The sequence below is a fragment of the Rhineura floridana genome, chromosome 14, assembly GCF_030035675.1.
Source record: "Rhineura floridana isolate rRhiFlo1 chromosome 14, rRhiFlo1.hap2, whole genome shotgun sequence".
Classification (NCBI taxonomy): Eukaryota; Metazoa; Chordata; class Lepidosauria; order Squamata; family Rhineuridae; genus Rhineura; species Rhineura floridana.
Window position 1 is genome coordinate 8,815,703 of NC_084493.1, and position 18,622 is coordinate 8,834,324.

The 18,622-nt window shown below is 44.8% G+C and overlaps 1 protein-coding gene across 6 annotated transcripts in view; it reads left to right on the forward strand.

Annotated features, from left to right (window-relative positions):
* AP3B2 (adaptor related protein complex 3 subunit beta 2) overlaps window positions 1-17,966 on the forward strand; it is a 76,450-nt gene extending 58,484 nt beyond the window's left edge. For 5 of the 6 annotated variants that reach the window (XM_061595109.1, XM_061595111.1, XM_061595107.1 and 2 more), the window contains 6 exons: window positions 2,163-2,269; window positions 4,337-4,568; window positions 7,251-7,335; window positions 8,637-8,734; window positions 14,150-14,288; window positions 17,379-17,966. In XM_061595109.1, the coding sequence (XP_061451093.1) occupies window positions 2,163-2,269; window positions 4,337-4,568; window positions 7,251-7,335; window positions 8,637-8,734; window positions 14,150-14,288; window positions 17,379-17,529 (812 nt within the window). In that variant the 3' untranslated portion in view covers window positions 17,530-17,966. Of the gene's footprint in view, window positions 1-267; window positions 384-2,162; window positions 2,270-4,336; window positions 4,569-7,250; window positions 7,336-8,636; window positions 8,735-14,149; window positions 14,289-17,378 lie in introns of those variants that run through there. The other variant, XM_061595113.1, reaches the window with a different exon arrangement.
* Window positions 17,967-18,622: the final 656 nt, after the last annotated feature.

The window sequence follows — 18,622 nt, forward strand, 5'->3', positions numbered from 1 at the left end:
TATCATGTATTATGTATAGCATAGTAACCACACCCTGCAAAAGATGAATTGTTATGTTTGTGATGCCAAGTGGGGAATGTTGGCTATCATAGAGCCAGCAGTTGCCCTCACAAACAAGGTAGGAAAGGGTTAAGCTACTCTTGGGCAGAGCCAGGGAGATAACAAGACTCAGGTTACTGCTATCAGCAGCTGTAACCACTAATGAGCCCAAGGCCCTATAAAGCAAGCAGGAGGGAATGTGTTGAGTGTGGGGGGAAAGTTGGATGGAGTTAACAGTGAGCTATGTATCTCGAGACTGTATGTTGTCGGGGACTGATGCTGCTGCTGCCTTGTATCCTGTAATCTGTAACCAGTATGCTGTATGCTGAATGCTGAACGCACAAGTAAAGTATTCTTGCACATAGACTGCTGTATATTATTGCTACCTCCCTCTGTGTCTTACACAACTACATTTTCGCCAGCTTCCAACAAAAGATCCAGCCATCCAATCCTCGCCCCCCCATTTATACTATTGTTTCTTTGTCCTCAGCAATGCTGCTCAAGCTTCCAGTAACAGCAGTACACAATGTGGTTTTTTTTATGAGTTAGAATTCAGAGGTAAATTTACTTTCAGTGTTTAAGATTAAAATGTGCTACCAATTTTAATTAACAATGTTATTTTTAACTCTTATTGTTGGCGCTTTCACAGTGCTACGCCCTTGTGTCCATGAGCGCACACTCTGCAATGTGCACCCTGAGGAGCAAACTAGACAATATGCTAATCTGAGTGAATGCATTTAACGTGTCTTTTTTCTGTTTTTTTTTAAATAGCAGCCATCGGGGTGATCATGGTTAGAATCACAGCACATCTATAGGTGCTTAACCTTACAAGGGCCCAGCAAAATCCCCCCACCCTTTTCCTGTTCAGGAGGGAAGCTGCTCTTGACCCCTAAGGGAACTAATTTTAATTTTGGGTAGAATAGTATAGAAAATATAGCTGCGTGTTTTGGACTAGCCATCAAAACTTAGATCATCATTGTCAATATTATTAGTGGTGTTAAATTTATTTATATATTGCAATTATTTAAGGGGAGATAAATTCTGACTCAAAAACTTCTGTATTTTCAAAGTATTTCTGATCATGGATTTTGTTACTCTTATTTTGAAAGGTGCAATTTGTGTGCATGTATATTGTGTTGCTCTCTGTCTCTCTCTCTGCTGTGGCTGTCTTGATAACCTATACTATAGTTGATGTTTATGGTCTGTAGACCAAATAAGCTGAAACTGGATTAGTTACTGTTACCGTTAACTCTCCTTAGTTAAATAGAAGCTGGTGAGTGGGTGGATTTTCATCAGGACCACAGTGTGGGGGCAAGTTCACCGCACCTGCAGTCCTGGTTCTGATTGGGGCATTTGTGCATTGTGGCAGTTTTTTTTAACATCAACAACAAAACCAGACAAATTAAATGCATGTGTGCATTGTCTAGTTTGGGAAAGCGTTGTAGCTCAGCGGTACAACAGATGCTTTGCATGCACAAGGTCCCAGATTTTAATCACCGGCATCTCCAGGTGGGGTAAGGCTGGAAAGATTTTTGTCTGAAATCTGAGAGAGGTCCAACCAGTCAGTACAGACAGTACTGAGCTAGACAAATGAATGATCCAACCTGATATAAGGCTGCTTCCTATGTTCTCCTGAGATGTCTGAGAATCGTCCCTTTCAAAGGAGGTCACCAGCTGTGTGACCCTGTGAATTGCAGCTCTGGCTGCCCTTTCTCATTGGGAGGAAGCCTGGCCTTGCAGAGATGCAGCAGATGTTACCTTCCTGTGAGGCCAGGGAATGCTGGCAAGCCTCTCTGCAATTGGATCGTTTCACGACTCCCAACAGAGAGAAAGCAGCATGCCATGCTTTCTTTCATGCTGGATATTAGCCATTTTGTGTGTGCGTGTGACATTTTTTTATGCCCATAGTTTGGGAATGTCCAGTTTATGGGCTCCCATAGAGCAGATGATCTGTCCATGGTGCTGAAGGACTTTTTTTTTTTTTAATGGTATCCATCTCATTTTAAGCACGTTCATTTTTCCCCCATGGGGGAGCTCCTGGTATTTTCCTATTCCCCCCCCCGTAAAAGGTCAAGATCTGGATGTTTATTAACCCCTTGGTTTCCTGCTTTTCTGCCCCACAGTCACACCCCCTCCCCCTCAACCAGTTGCCTCCAGCCCCGTTGTCTCCACCAGCCTAGTGACCGATCTTGAGGGGCTCACGCTAACTGACACTTCTACAGCTGCTGCTGTAAGTGACCTCAATTTTATTTATTTATTTACCTCCCTACCTTTTTATATCTCCCCTGTCCTCAAGGAGTTCAAAGCAAAAACATGCGGATCTGTCCTCACCCTTTCTGTTTTATCCTCACAACAAACCTGTGAGGTAGTTTAGGCTGGGAGTGTGTGACTGACTTAAGGTCACCCACTGAGCTTCATGACTGCATGGGGATTTGAACCATGGTCTCTCAGGTGCTAGCCCAGTACTCTAACCACTAGACTGCACTGGCTCTCTAGTAATAAACGTGTTAAGTCTTTTAGGTGCCACAAGGCTCTTTGTTGTTTTATCAGCTGGAAAGAGGCTCAAGATGTTTAAATGGCGCATGTGAAATCTGTCTACAGATGCGTAGACTTATAGATATAAGTGGGATGTGGGGGTTGAGCTGGATGAAGAATTTTGCATCTGAGCTCATTTGCAGGGCTGGCTGTCACAGCATCCATGTTGGGTGGCAGGAGTGTCTTCTTTCAAACGAGGTGGATGGCATTGCTCACCTTTACACTCTGATTCTTGGTGGTGGGGTATGCGCTCAGTGAGCTTCACTGGTCTCCCCAGTCCCACTCGAATACTCAAAACACTACACTGCAATTGCCGTCTTTTGTTGCTAGGACCTTAAGGACGTTTTTAGATTCCAGGACAATGATGTTTTGTCTGGTGAACGCTTGAAGCCTTGTGTTACTTTCTGTTAACTCTCTTTGCTAGAAACAGAGCCTCCAGGGTGTGCTGTCCATGATCTGAAGTGGCTAGTGTGAACTTCGAGGAAAGGATTATAGCTCACTGACCGAGAGTGCATGTTTTGTGCACAGAGGGTCCCAGGTTCACTACTGGGCATCTCCAAATGGGTCTAGGAAAGTCTGAAAACCCTGTAGAGGCGCTGCCAGTCAGTGTAGGTAATACTGAGCTGGATGTCTGGCAAAGAGTCTGGGTCAGTATTTAACAAAAATTATATGCCCCAGGATTGTAACAAAACCTCTAAACTGTTTACAAGAAATATCCAAAGTATCAGCAAAAAGTTTTAAAAAGAAGTAATTTTAAAACATTCAAAAGACAATTAAAATCAGCAGCAATAAACTAATAAGAGATTAAAGCAGATCAATATCTACTTGTCTTGGATAGGTATAAGGCAGCCTCCTGTGTTCCTAGCCCGATTTCTAACTTTATTCTATTATAAATGTTGGGACAATGCAAATAATGAAGTAACATTCCAACAAAAATGTAAAGAAGAGAAACTAGAACAGGGGGTATGGTGTTCTGACTAAATAAATTGGAAATACTAATAGATACTGGGCAGCCAACTGTGATGCATAAATCTAAAAAGAAAAGCAGCTGACCAAATGTTCTTGCATTTCCCCTCGTTGACCTCGTGTTGATACATTGCCATTTCAAATCAGGACAGTAAGTACAAATTGTTAATCCGTTGTTGTGTGGAAGGTGACTTCTTCCAGAGTAGAAGCGCCATGAGCTTGGCTAACCCTAGGGTGCACAGGTTCCCATCGTTCATGGCTGGTAGTAAATAAATTCCACATAGCAGGGATGTTGTTCAGTAGTACACGCATCCCTTTGAAGTGTAGTGAGGTTTCCAGGACCAAATTATTGATAACCAAGACGTTATCACAAAAGGGGCTTACAAGTGGGCATAGCTCTTAGTTTGTATAATTAAGCACACCTAACATCCTTTGCATCTCCAGAAGGCAAGACTCTCAGAAAGGCTATGGCTCAGGTGTAGAGCATCTACTTTGCCTTCAGAAGGCCCCAGGTTCAATCCCTGGCATCTCCAGGTAGAGCTGTGAGAGGCCTGGAGAGCTGCTGCCTGTCAGTGTAGACAATATTGAGCTAGATGGACCAATGATCTGACTTTGTATAAGGCAGCTATCTTATCCCCCCAAAGCCAGATAGCTGTTCTAAGGTCTGTTTTTTCCTTAGCAATTGAGGAAGGAGCACCTCTTTCTTCTCCCGCTTCCCCTTTCCAGCCTGCCAGCCTCCAGTTTGGCCTGCCTGAATCTCTTCATGTCTTCCTTCCTTCCGTCTCCTGCTTTGTAGATGATCAGTCCTGTGTTTGGTGCGGTGAAGACGTATGAGCTGCTGCATCGCATGACAGGGGAAGGGCTCTCTGTTGAGTATTACTTCAGCCGACAGCCATTTACTCCTGATTCTGGTATGGTGGCGGTGCAGATCCAGATCTCCAATAACACAGCTGCTGAGGTGAAGAGCATCCACGTTAATGAGCCTAAGCTCCTCTCAGGCATGCGCGTCCAGGACTTCAAGGAGATCGGTAGGGACTGTGTGAGCATGCGCGCATGCATGCGTTTGTGTGCATTTGGGGGTTAGGAAGCCCTCTTGGTCTCCATTGGCTCCTCCTGGGGTGGTCAGCCATGTTTGTAAAAATGCTACTTTCCCCCTGCCAGTCAAGCCAGCCTAGCTGGTTGGTTGTTTTATTGCATCAGCTAGGCTGGCCTGATTGTTAGGGGGAAGATAGCATTTTTATAAACGTGGACTGAATATCAGTTGCTGGAAGCAGCAGGAGGGGAGAGTGCTGTTGTGTTTAGGTCCTGCTTGATGGCTTCCCATAGACACCTGGTTGGCCACTGTGAGAACAGGATGCTGGACTAGATGGGCCACTTGCCTGATCCAGCAGCCAGGTGGTTCTTATGTTCTTATGCAGAGTAAAGTGCTCCCTGCTCAAAATTCCAGCCACTTCATTCCATTCCCCATTTCCCCACGACATTCAATACTTTCCACAGCCACTGAGCATGCTCAGCCACCATTGGATTCTTTTGGGGGATCCCCTTGCCCTGGGGTTGTTTTCTTTTTTGCATTTTTGCAAACTTCAAGGAATTCAAGATGGCATTCCATTTGACGGAACTTTACTCCCTTTAAAGACCCAGGTTCGTAGTCTGGGTGTCCTTCTAGATTCAGCCTTGACCTTGGAGGCCCATGTTTTAGCAACTTCCAGAAGCGCTTTGGCCCGCCTAAAACTCGTTTGCCAACTGCGCCCCTTTCTGGAGCTCTCTGACCTAACCACGGTCACTCATGCCTTGGTTACGTCTAAGTTAGATTATTGTAATTCACTTTACACAGGACTTCCTCTTAAAACACTTCATCAACTGAAACTAGTCCAAAGAGCAGCTGCCAGGATGTTAACAGGAGCGAGTTGGCGAGCCCACACTACCCCACTCCTAAAACAACTACACTGGCTCCCAATTTCTTATCGAATTCAGTTTAAAATTTTGATGTTAACATTTAGAGCGTTATCTGGTTCAGGCCCTAGTTACCTATCAAATCGTATCTCATTTTATGAACCTGCTCGTCCCCTAAGATCTTCATCAGACCCTGGCCTTAATATTCCTTCCTTTTCTCAAATTCATCAGACTGGCATTAGGAATAAATCTTTTTCGGTGGTAGCTCCAACTCTTTGGAACTCTCTTCCGCAGGAAATTCGTTTTTCCCCGTCTTTGATTAGTTTTCGTCGTCAAGTTAAGACCTTTTTATTTCGGTTAGCTTTTGAAGTATAATGTGAGAGATAATTGTTTTTATATATTGTTATATTGTATAATTTGTTTATATTATGTCATTGTTTTTGCCGCTTAGAATTCTTTGGAACTGAAGCGGGATATAAACTTTTTAAATAAATAAATAAATACATGATTCTTACGGTTCTCTCCTCCCCATCTTATCCTTACAACAACTCTCTGAGAGAGCAGCTGGCCCAAGGTCACCCAGTGAGCTCTATGGCTGAGTGGGGATTTGAACCCTGCTGTGCCAGGTCCTAATCCCACTACGGCACACTGGCTCTGTGAGTTTCCCTGTGTGTGTGTGGCTTGTAGTGGTTATGGCCACTGCCTTTTGGTTTGGGGGCAAGAATCACAACAGCGCAGGAGTTGAGCCACTTTGCTCTTGTGGTAGCCTTTGAGCCATTTGGAACATCGTAATTCCCTTTATTTCTAAAGTTCAAGTGTGAGTGCTATTGCATCAGAGGGAGATAGCAGCAGGCCTGGGGGAAACCTGAAGTTTGCAGAAATGCACGCTCAGTGACCGTGGAAAGCATTGAATGTTGTGGGGAAATGGAATGGAGCGGCTGGAATCTTGAGCAGGGAGCACTCTCTGCGTACGAACATAAGGAGATCCCTGTTGGATCAGACCAGTAGCCCATCTAGTCCAGCATCCTGTTCTCACAGTGGCCAATCAGATGCTTATAAGAAGCTCACAACCAGGACCTGAACATTACAGCACTCTCCTGGTATTCAGAAGCATAGTGCCTCCAACAGTGGAAGTAGAACATACCCATCAAAGTTAAAAACATAAGGAGATCCCTGTTGGATCAGACCAGTGGCCTGATACCTGCAGGAACGCCTCTCCCGTTATGAACCGGCTCGTACACTACGGTCTACTACGAAGGCCCTCCTCCGGGTCCCGACCCATAGGGAGGCCCGGAGGGTAGTAACAAGATCTAGGGCCTTCTCAGTGGTGGCCCCCGAATTGTGGAATAGTCTCCCCGAGGAGGTACGCCTGGCGCCGACACTATTATCTTTTCGGCGCCAGGTTAAAACCTTTCTCTTCTCTGAGGCATTTTAATCTAAGTTACTTATGTAAATGTTGTAATTGGTATTTTAGATGATGTACTTTTATATTTGTTATATTGATCTTGTAATTTTATTATTGTATATGTTTCTATGTTTGCTGCCCAGAGAGCTGTTTGCTAGTCAGGCGGGATATAAGCTGAATAAAATAATAAATAATAAACTAGTCCAGCATCCTGTTCTCACAGTGGCTAGCCAGATGCCTGTGGGAAGCCTAATCCTCATTTTGCAACTTTTATTGTTTAACACTGATTGGGAAGCTTGAAGAGTTGTTAGATCACCCTAACATAGTTTGGGGGCTTCCTGATGCAAGGTGTGAGCTAGGGGCAACTGTCCCCCTAACATTTCACTCGGGACCTTTTCTCCTGTGCTTGCAGAGTCCCTGGCACCTGGTGAAACAGTCAGTGTCACTATGGGCATAGACTTTTGTGACTCCACCCAGGCAGCCAGCTTCCAGTTGTGGTGAGTACCTATCCTTCCCTGCTTTGTGCAAAGCAGAGAGCTATGGCTGGGAACTGTACCTCTGGGAGGTCAGCACTTTTAACAGACTACAGCTCCCAGGATTCTCCATGACTCTTGGCGATATAATAGTACATTTAATGTATGGTGTGACTGTGACTTAAGAAGTCAGGCAGATGGGGGTTGGCTGAGAGCAGACCAAAGTTGGCAGGGCAGGGGCCCATTTGCCATAATGGACCAGCCTCTACTGGGCCATATTTATGGGTAAGAAAGATGAGGCAAGTTGCAGAGTGTAGAATAAATGTCAGTGACCTTAGAAGCGGCTATGTGTGAGGTAGGGATGGGAACTGTTGGCCGATGCTTGTTCGCAGTTATTCCGTTGACCTAACAGGCTGACATTAGTTCAAAGTGTTGGTATTAACCTATAAAGCCTTATACGGCGCGGGACCACGATACCTGTTGGAACGCCTCTCCCGATACGAACCGGCCCGTACACTACGCTCTACTACGAAGGCCCTCCTTCGGGTTCCGACTCATAGAGAGGCCCGGAGGGTGGTGACAAGATCTAGGGCCTTCTCAGTGGTGGCCCCTGAACTGTGGAACAGTCTCCCCGAGGAGGTGCGCTTGGCGCTGACGTTGCTTTCCTTTAGGCGCCAAGTTAAAACCTTCCTCTTTTCCGAGGCATTTTAATTTAACTTAATTTTTAAATGTTGTTGTAATTGATTTCAGATTGTTCTTATTTTTATATTTTTTTGCTGTATTATATTGTGTGATTTTATTGTATCTTGTGTTCACCGCCCAGAGAGCTATAGCTAGTCGGGCAGTATAAAAGTCTAATAAATAAATAAATAAATAAATAAAATAAAATAAATTTATCTGCTAGCCATTGCTTTTACGATATGTGGGATTTTTTAGCTTGGAAAAAGTTTCTATATTAATATAAATATTTTTAAAGGAAACATTGATATTTCAAAGGAAATACTGCTTTCCTTTAAAAATATAAATATTTTAATGGAAATATCGATATTTTAAAAGGAAATGTTGATAAATTATCCTTCTTACAATCGATGTTTTAGAGGCAGATATATATATATTTTTTTTTAAAAAAGGTTTTCAGAAATAGCTACAGAAATTCGCTACATTAAAATCTGATCCTCAGTATTTGAGAATAAGCAAATTTATGGAAAATTTGGTACCAAATCTGAATTGGGCGGAATTCTAGCACATCCCTAGTATGAGGCGAGTGTGCTAGAGCTGAGGTGCTGTTGTGTAGCTCACTTCACCTGGTCTGTTTCTCTCTCCAGCACACACACCCGCCAGTTCTATGTGTCCATCCAGCCTCCAGTGGGGGAGCTCATGGCTCCCGTATTCATGAGTGAGAATGAGTTCAAGAAAGAGCAAGGTAAGTGCTTGGGGGGGGGGAGTGGAGAGAGTACGTTTCCGACTTCTTTTCCTGCTCCCCACGACTGTATAGGGAGGCAGGGCAGGTTTTCAATGGCAAGCACCAAACCCAGGGCTTCGACTATGAAGGCCACATTCACAACATACATTTATTCCACTTCAAACGGTCATGAATCCTGGGAAGTGTAGTTTGCAAAGGGTGCTGAAAGTCGTTAGGAGATGTCTGTTCTCTTCACAGAGTTAAAAGTTGTCAGAGTGGTTTAACAGTCAACCCCTTCTCCCAGAGAACTCTGGGAATTGTAGCTCTTTGAGGGGAGTCGGGGTGACCTAACAACTCTCTCAGTACCTTTCACAGCCATGTCTGTTTAAAATTGAATAATAGTGGAAAAAATGTGTGGTATGAATATGTCCGAAGACAGGATTGCACAGCCCTGTGTTGCAACCAGCCTGGGGGTCCCCGTTGTCCTAGAAGAGAAACAAAAGTCTATTAGACAGAGAAGAACCACCTTGACTCATTTATTTATTTATTTATTTGCTTGTTTATTTATTTATTATATTTATATACTGCCCCATAGCCAAAGCTCTCTGGGTGGTTCACAAAAATTAAAAACATTGAACATTAGAACAAATACCCAGTGAGAGCCTCTCTGGGGGCCTTCCCCATTGGGGAATGTTCCCCTTTGGGAAAGGGCCATAGGTCGGTGGCAGTGCATCTGTTTGGCATGCAGAAGGTCCCAAGTTCAATCCCCCATGGCGTCTCCAGGTAGGGCTGGGAGGAACTCCGTGTCTCAAATGGAGAGCCGCTGCCAGTCAGTGCAGACGATACTGAGCTAGATGGACCATTGGTCTGACTCAGTATAAGGCAGCTTTCTGTGTGTCCTCCCCCCCCCAAAAAAAACCCTACCAGACGAAAGACCTCAAGGTTGCAGTCTTATTCATATGACCCTGGAAGTAAGCTCCAGGGAGCATGGTGTAAGCACATATATAGGATTGCACATTTTGCATGCAGGCCATGCAGCGTTCGTTGTGTGCAAGAGCGGCCTGGCTCTGCCTGCTCATGTTGGCCCTCTGTCAACCTGCCCCTGGTTCAGTCCCACTTTGCCCCACTCCTCCAGTTTTCATGATCCTCCCCCCCCCCATGTGTAACTGGCCAGTGAGAGAAATGGGGGAGAGCCCACATGAGGACATCTCCCTCCCAACACCTTCAGAGTCCCAACCTCCCCCCCTCCTCGTATTGCACCCGGGCTGGCTGTGGCTATGGGGAGAGCACTTTTGGGGGGCTATGTCGGCAGCTGACGCTAATCATGTCTTTTGTTCTCCTCTGCTGCCTTCCGCCTTCTTGCTGCTTCTTTTTCTTTAGAGCAACTGTTAAGGATGGGTGTGGGTAAGTTGCCGGTACAGGTAGTTTCTTCCTGGGGATGCTGCAGTTGTCTGCTCCTTCTAGCCGTAGTGCTAGCGCTGCTTCGACTGGGTTCTCTCTCTCTCTCTCTCTCTCTCTCTCTTCCTTGAGCCGTAGTAATAGCACTGCTTCTACCCTAGGGACTCTTCCCAGCCCCTAGCTGCAGAGCCATAAATTAGCACTGCTTTCACTGCAGACACACACACCCTTCTTCTCCTTTCCTTAGCAGTAGTGCTGCTTCTCTCGTAGATGCACCGTTTCTCCCCCTGCTCTCTTGATGCGTTCCTCTGCTTCCCCCCGCCCCAGTTAATGGACCACAAGCAGCATTACAGAGATTAAGAGGATATAATCTTTCTAGGTTGCTAGTGCAATTATGGATTTTCCGACAACAGGACTGGCAGGCTTATATTAGGGCTACTCTCTTAGCCAGCTTGGCAAGTAAGAATAGAGAATTAGTATGAAGAGAGTTTTTCATGCTACGGATGTGCCGCAGATTAACTGATGCCGTTACACACGGACGAAGGAGCCAGCAAAACATTGAGGAGAGCCTTCGCCAGCCTCTGGTGCCCTCCAGATGTCTTGAACTACAACTCCCATCATCTCGCAGGAGCAACAATAACTGAGGGGCCACAGATTCTAGAAGGAGCATAATCAAAACTGGGCAGGGGCCTAGATCCAAAGGAACAGGCAGTTTGGCAGTGTTGCACCAGAGACATGTTCAGATTTAGGCACAAGCTCTAAGGCTTTATAGGTCCTGGCGGACAAAGATTGGTCGTTGGCGGTCAGCTGACGGAACACTCCAGCAAGCTGGTACTGCAGCCTGGATGGCGCTGTCAGAGTACAGAGCTCAGTTTGCCAGGCTCTCAGTGGAAGGTTTTGGCATTGACGTTTGGGAAAGGGCACTGATGCTTACAGCTCCTTCTTCCCTCTGACAGGCCACTAAGTTTTCTGTCTCTGCCTACCTCTGCAGTAGGGTTGCACGTACTTTTGCATGCTGCTCCCCAGCCATGAGAGAAACCAGCAGATTCCCTTTGGGGGTGGACCAGCTCCTGAGCCCTTTCTGTACCTCTTCCCTCAATCTCCCTTTCTCCTTTTACCTTGGCATAGCACTTAGCGTCCCCTGGGCTGCTTCTTGAACACCAAACTTTCTGCATGGTCCAGCAAGGCAGCCTTTTGGCATGTTAACGGCTAGCATCCAGGCCCCAGCACCTCTAATAACACACCAAACTGCACCCCACTTTCTGCACGAAGGCGGCTGACTGGACAATTAACCCAAAGCCTACTTGCTTGAAATGGCTGTCCACAAGACCAGCAGAAATATAGGGCTGTATCCAGCTACATTCTAATCAGAATAAAACCACTGAAATGAATGCACCTAAGTTAGCCATGTCTATTAACTTCAAGGGGCCTACTCTGAATAGGGCTAACATTGAATACAGCCAATAAGGTGGGGGCTGTTAGTTCTAAAATGCTCCAGGTTTATGACAGTCCCTTCCTTAAGTTTTTTTTTTTAAAAAAAAACACGTGCTGATTTGCATGCAGTACGCTTCTACTCAGCAGTTGTTTGCATATAACAGGGATTTCTAGCTCAGGGATCAGTCTTGGCTTGCCATGGGATTCAAGCTGGTCCACGAGGCCATTTTCCCCAAATCACACCCAACTGCCCACCAGCTGACGTCACCTATTATGTCCTCTGATGGGCAGGAGGATGGGGCTAAGCCCTGTGTTGGCTGTGTACGCCTGTGCCCAGGAGGGCACAGGACCAAGGAGCTAAAGCAGCATTTCACTCCCCCCTTGTCAGCTGATGAGCAGGAACTTTTTAACAGCATACACCAGAAAGATGCTTATTCACATTAAACCATCCTTAAACATTAACTGTGGTTTAACATGATGTGCAAACAGAACTACCGTGTCAACAGGTGAAGCTTTTCCCATAACTGAATTTCCATACTAGAAAAGGCTTAACTTGTTGAATTTCTGCCTGCCATACAGCTGTTAAAAGCACAAGAGCCCTGCTCAACTTGATAAATTGGGTGGCTTAACTCTTGTCCATTCTGGCAGGATTCCATGCAAACCCTGTTCCTGATTCAGGACGTTGGGACTTCAAAGCACCTTGCACCTGACATCATTGTGATGTCAGGTGATGGACAGATGGGGGGCCATGCCCACCTGTCAAATCCCCTCTCCTTTTCTCCTGTTTGCAGCCTGAAGTGATTCAGCCCCAGAAAAGTCTTTCTGCTTGGTTCTGCCCCAAAAGCTATCATTCAAATTCTGGAGAGCAGACCTATTCTTACTGAGATCAGGGAACAGCCGCAAGTGTAGACAACACTAATCCTCATCCAAGCAGAAAGTGTTGCTATTCTATTTCCCTTGTATCTAGAGGGATAACGCTGAGCTGGGCAGGGACTGAAAATGGGCAAGTTTGGGCAAAATTCAGGATTAGGGCCAGCCTTATTGTTCGGCAAGTGCAGATGGTTACATACACCAGAAAGCTACAACTCAGCTACTGTTGCCACTGTTCCTGGTGGCCGCCAACGCTGCTGCTCTTATCACATTATTTTAATAGATAATCTGCATTCAAAAATAGGAACTATATAAATATTTATGTATTGCAAATATTTTGTATGAAACTTTTCCATTTAACTTTTCCATTTAAATATGCTTCCAAAGTAGCTCCCCACACCCCCCCCAAAGCTAAAACTTATAAAAACTAAAGCAAAATTAATTTTAAATAGGTTTGAAGTAGCGATGCTAGCAAGCACAGGGAAGCAGAGAAGGCATAGAAGCATCTTGGGCAGCCTCCAAGAGTGCCAAGTAAGACAACAATGTCTAAGGTCACCCTCTGGACACATCTACGATGTGATGTTAACCCTTGGGACTGAGATTTATTTATTTATAAGAGAATTTCTAGCCCTGCTGTTCATCATTGGGTGACCTTGGGCCAGTCACTGCCTCTCAGCCTAACCTATTATTATTATCAATTTATTTATATACCGCATTTTCCACAAATACATATGTGCTCAAAGCTGTTCACACAAACAAACAGTCCAAATGCTGTAGCACACCTTATTTATTTATTTATGTATTTATTATTGCATTTATATCTCACCTTTCCTCCAAGGAGCTCAAAGTGGCGTAAATCTTCTCCCCCTCCTAATTTAATCCCCACAACAACCCTGTGAGGTAGGTTAGGCTGAGAGGCAATGACTGGCCCAAGGTCACCCAGTGTGCTTCATGGCTGAATGGAAATTTGAACCACACCACACTCCTTGGAGTAAAGGTGAGAAGATGATGATGACAATAATATGATCCCAGGAAAGATAACAATATAATAATATTAACAATATAACACATCGGTAAGGCAGCATTACAATAAAACCAAGTCAGCATAGCTTCTAAAAACAGGTACAAATAGATCATATCTTTTAAAGTGCCCCGGGTTTCACACTTGCAGCAGCAAGTGCCAGTCCTGCGTCTAGGCTCGGAGTGGGAAACCTGTAGCCTGTGGGCCTAATTAGGCCTGCAAGGTCATTTTGTACAAACCATGCCACCTGCCCTACACCCGACGTCATAGGATGCCAGGTGGGGTGTGGATAAAGAAGCGGGGGTTGCAGGCACCGCATTAGTCACTGTGGGCTGCTGCTTTTTCCTTAGGAGAATGGGCAGGACATTTATAGGTCAGAATTGCCCAGAAGTGTTTGAATAGCTGGGAAACTTTGACTTCTAAATCTCAGGGACAGAAGCAGGTAAGGCAGTGGGGTGGGGATTCAAATCCTTAAGTTGCCAGTATCAAATGTTTTTAGGACATGGGAATTCCACAGCTTCATATAAGGTCCAAAGTGAGAGCTGTCAAGAAGCTACGCAGAGCAGAACTCTGCCATTCTAGAGTGGCTTGTATCCCAGATAGCAGTGGAACCTGTACCATTTCCTCCGATGCCATACACTATCCTTTTATCCAAAAAGAATTTTGTCTCTGCCCAGATGACTACTGTTTCCCCTTCCCCTTCTGTCCTCCAGGAAAGCTAACAGGAATGAGTGAGATCACAGAGAAGCTGACTCTGCCTGACAAATGCCAGAGTGACCACGTGATTGTGCAACAGGTGACAGCTGCAGCTAACGTCAGCCGTGTGCCCTGCGGTTCAGATAAGGAGTATCGGTGAGGAGATGGCTGATGCATGTTGAGATCGTTGCAGCCTCTGCTGCTTCTAATCCAGGGGTGGGGAACCTGAGGCTCTCCATTTGTTGCTGGACTATATCTCCTTTCATCCCTGACCACTGGCTGTGGCTGATGGGAGATGGAGGCCGATAACATATGGAGGAACACTTCCTTGCTTTCATGGGTTGCTTCCAATCCGTTCTTTAGGGGCAAACCTGCAGGTCTGACTGCTTTTGCTATTGGCTGTGTTCTCAGATATTTGACCTTGACGCTCACAAATTTCCAGCTGTTGTACTAGGCTGTGATGGAAGAAAGGGAATGGAAGGTATGCGGAGGCTTTATAGAGCCAGCACTCATAAGGAGCGAGGAACTACCTCTTAGTAGTTTCACTGCCCTCAGAAATTTAGGAGATGGTGGCCTGGGAGAGGGCCTTCTCTGCTGCAGACCCTAAATTGTGGAATTCTGTCTCCACAAAGGTGCCTCTGGCACTTTTGCTGTGCAGCTTTAATCGTATGCTATTGTACCTATTTACCCTGGCTTTTGACACAAACACACAGACACAGACAGACCCACTCTAGTTGTGAATTTAATTTGTTTTAACCTGTTTTTAATAATGTATGCTATATTGTTGTGACCTGCCTTGGGGCCTACCAGTGAAGAGCAGTCATAAATTTGGCAACAACCCTGCCACATGGGTCACAGCTGGGGCAATTAAACTGCCATCTACCTAGTTCTGAACTCTTTTGCCTGACTGTATAATTTCAGAGTCCTATGGAACCTAAAAGTCTGTTTTTAAAAAAATAAATAAATCCCCATTGCTCTTTTTAATTTTGGATTTGGCAGCCTTAGTGTCAAAATATCTAGGATGCTTAAATCTAGACTGCTGGGTTCCCTTGAGAGAGGCTGTGAGTGAGGCTTTGCTCACATCAACTACTGTACACAACCCTCTCTTTAGTCTCTTAGTATGTCCTGCCTCTCTAGGGACTGTAATCTCACTTGTCCTAGTATTGTGTGCCTCTCTAGGACTCCTGTTCCCTCATGAGCTCTTACCTCTCGGCTTTAGACATATACATCTGGACTCATGCATACTGCTCAGTTTTCAGACTGACTTTTTATGCTTTTCTTTTTGTTCTTTTCTCCTTGGTGGAAAATAAAGGCTACACAACATAAAAGCCAAATGGATCTCATTATGTCCTTTTTAAAAAAAAAAAACTTTATGAGCAGCCAGGGCGGTGGTGCTGAAAGGGGTATGAATTGGTAGTGGACTCTGAGAAGAGGTGCTTAACTCTTTCCCCCACGCTGTTTTTGTTAGCATTTGGAATTGAATGCTGGCAGAAGCTGAACTGTAACAGGATCCCTGTTGAAGAATTTATTTATTTATTTATTTAATTAAGCTTATATACCGCCCGACTAGCAACAGCTCTCTGGGCGGTGAACATTAAAAATACAATAAAAATAACACAAAACTGTACAGTCTAAAATCAAAATATAATAATTTACAATTAACAGGAATTAAAATGCCTCAGAAGAGAAAGGTTTTAACCTGGCGCCGAAAAGATGATAGTGTCGGCGCCAGGCGCACCTCCTCGGGAAGACCATTCCATAGTTTGGGGGCCACCACTGAGAAGGCCCTAGATCTTGTCACCACTCTCCGGGCTTCCCTATGAGTCGGAACCCGGAGGAGGGCCTTCGTAGTAGACCGTAGAAGCCCACTTTACCCTGGATATAATCACACTGAGACTCTGGGTTTAGAAAACAAGTTTACATTCATTGTAGGAATACATATTGGATAGGAAATAACCTATACTAACTAAAGTGGGAGATGCAAAGAGCCATGTGTGCTCTTTCATCTCTGCAGGAGAGGGAGAAAGGAAGTGTGTTTCATCTCCCAAAGTAGGATGAAGAAGAGGGGAGGAGCAGGAAATGAAGTCAGCAACCCTACTAGCATCAATCTAGCACCTGAAGGAAGGCTAGCATAGGCTAGGTCAGAAAGACAATCTAGGAAGAACAGAGGCTCCCCTCACTATCTACTCTTCTCCTTGCTGAGTTGCATCCTAAGACTTCTAGCTGTTTTCCGCTGTAATCACTCAGAACTGCTATTAGCCTCACTAAGGTGGAGAGGGGACAAGCATAATTATTGACTCAATATGGATGACGGAGGAATTAGTATGGGAAAATGTTCCTTGGGTATAAGCAACTGAATAACAGTGCAAGCATGTTGGGGAAATGAGGATGGATCTCAGTTTACCCGCTGTATAACACAATAATAATAATAATAATAATAATAATAATTTATATCCCACCCTTCTTCCCAGAAGGAGCCCAGGGTGGCAAACAAAAACACAAAAAAAATCTAAAAATATAAAAAACAGACTTTAAAATATATTAAAACATCTTTAAAAACATCTTAAAAAGCAGTTCCAACACAGATGCAGACTGGGATAAGGTCTCTACTTAAAAGGCTTGTTGAAAGAAGAAGGTCTTCAGTAGGCACCAAAAAGATAACAGAGATGGAACCTGTATAATATTTAAGGGGAGGAACTTTAAGGTTCCGCTTCCTATGTTGTGCGGAATAGACTTCCAGATAAGATGGTATCTGCAGGAGACCCTCACCTGCAGACACAGTGATCAACTGGGTATATAAGGGTTGAGATTATTGAAGTGTGTGGAGTGGCTGGAGCTTTTATTGATTTGACTGATTGCATTTATATCCCACTTTTTATTTGCTCCAAAGACCTCAGATGTGGCATACACGGGCCTTCTGTCTTCCACCTGTTATTTCTTCCACACCAACCCGGTGTGGTAGGTAAAGCTGAAAGTGACTGGCCAAGGTCACCCAGTGGGGATTTGAACCTGGGTTTCCTTCGACCTAATCCCGCACTCAAACCCAGCCTTCCCCAACCTGGGGCCCTGCAGATGTTTTGGACTGCAGCTCCCATCCTGCATTGGCTGGGGCTGATGGGAGTTGTAGTTCAAAATATCTGCACATGGCACTAGGCTAGGAAAGGCTGCTGTCATCACTACTAACCGTGCTAACACTGCGACACATGCACTCACCTCTTCCTTTTGGGTTGTTCTCCCTGTGGACAGGTTTGCCGCTAAGACGGTTAGCAGCGGAAGCCTCATCCTCATCACACTGGAGAAGAAGGCGGGCAACATGGCACACCTTACTATCAACAGTGAGAAGATGTTGATTGGCACCATGCTGGTGAAGGACATTGTCCACTCCTTGACACAGTGACCACGTGGCTTCCCTCTCTTGTCATGCCCTCTTTAGTTGCCCATCCTTTCTAGGCTCAGCCATCTGTCTCCCTGTACCCAGCTTGCCTTGCTGTGTCTCCTTGTCCCTACGTAAAATACAGGTGAAGGCTGAGATAGGGCAACAGGAAATTATCCACAATAGAAAACAAGGTGCACTAGCTCAGCAACAAATAGCCTTGTGCTCTCCAGATGTTTGGGACTACAACTCTGTCAGCCCCAGCCAGCATGGGAGTTGTAGTCCAACACGTGGAGGGCATCAGGTTGGAAAAGGCTGATAAAGAAGGTGTTGGATTGCTGAAATTTCCCTGTGACTCTGGCATCCTTGTTGTGCTGTGAGTCCCCCCCCCCATTTTTCTGTTCTATGGCTGTATTTATTATGGGCAGAAATGGTTCAATAAAAATTCTTCCTGGAATTGACTTCTGTTTGCTGGCTGTTCTGTACGGTGGCAGAAAAGCTGAGGATGAGTTTTGAGGAAGCTCTATTTATGTTGCTGCTTCTCCTTTCCTCGCTGCAGCCTCCTTCGTGTCTCATCTAACATAGATCAGAAGGGCAAGCAACCACATTTACATGAGGACTGAGACTTCTGCCTGATGTAATGGCTATCAGCCTCCATAATCTTAACAAAAATTAAAAGGAAATATTTTTGGTGTATATATGATATTAGTATTTATGCAAACATATCTGCTGAATCTATGTTATGTTATCCAAATCTTTCCCTGCCCAAAATGATGAGTGTTTTTTTAAAAAAAATTGATCATATTTGCAAAAATAAAATGATGTTCAATTCCCATTTTTATTCTTACTGTTCCTTCAGGACAGTGGACTGCACTCAGGAACTTGAGTTGCAGCTCAGTAGGGATTTCTCTACAACCTGTTTGTTCAGCAATAGCAGCTGTGGACTCAGAATTTCTCAGAAATTCTAAGAAACTATAAAAAGATCAGTTCAGTTTTGAAATCATTGGTTAAAATCAGTGCAGTTTCCAAAGGTTCAGCCCACCATCTTGATTCAAAATGGCATTTAAATGTATTCTAACATAGATGAACGCCTCCTCGATTTCAGAAACCATCATGC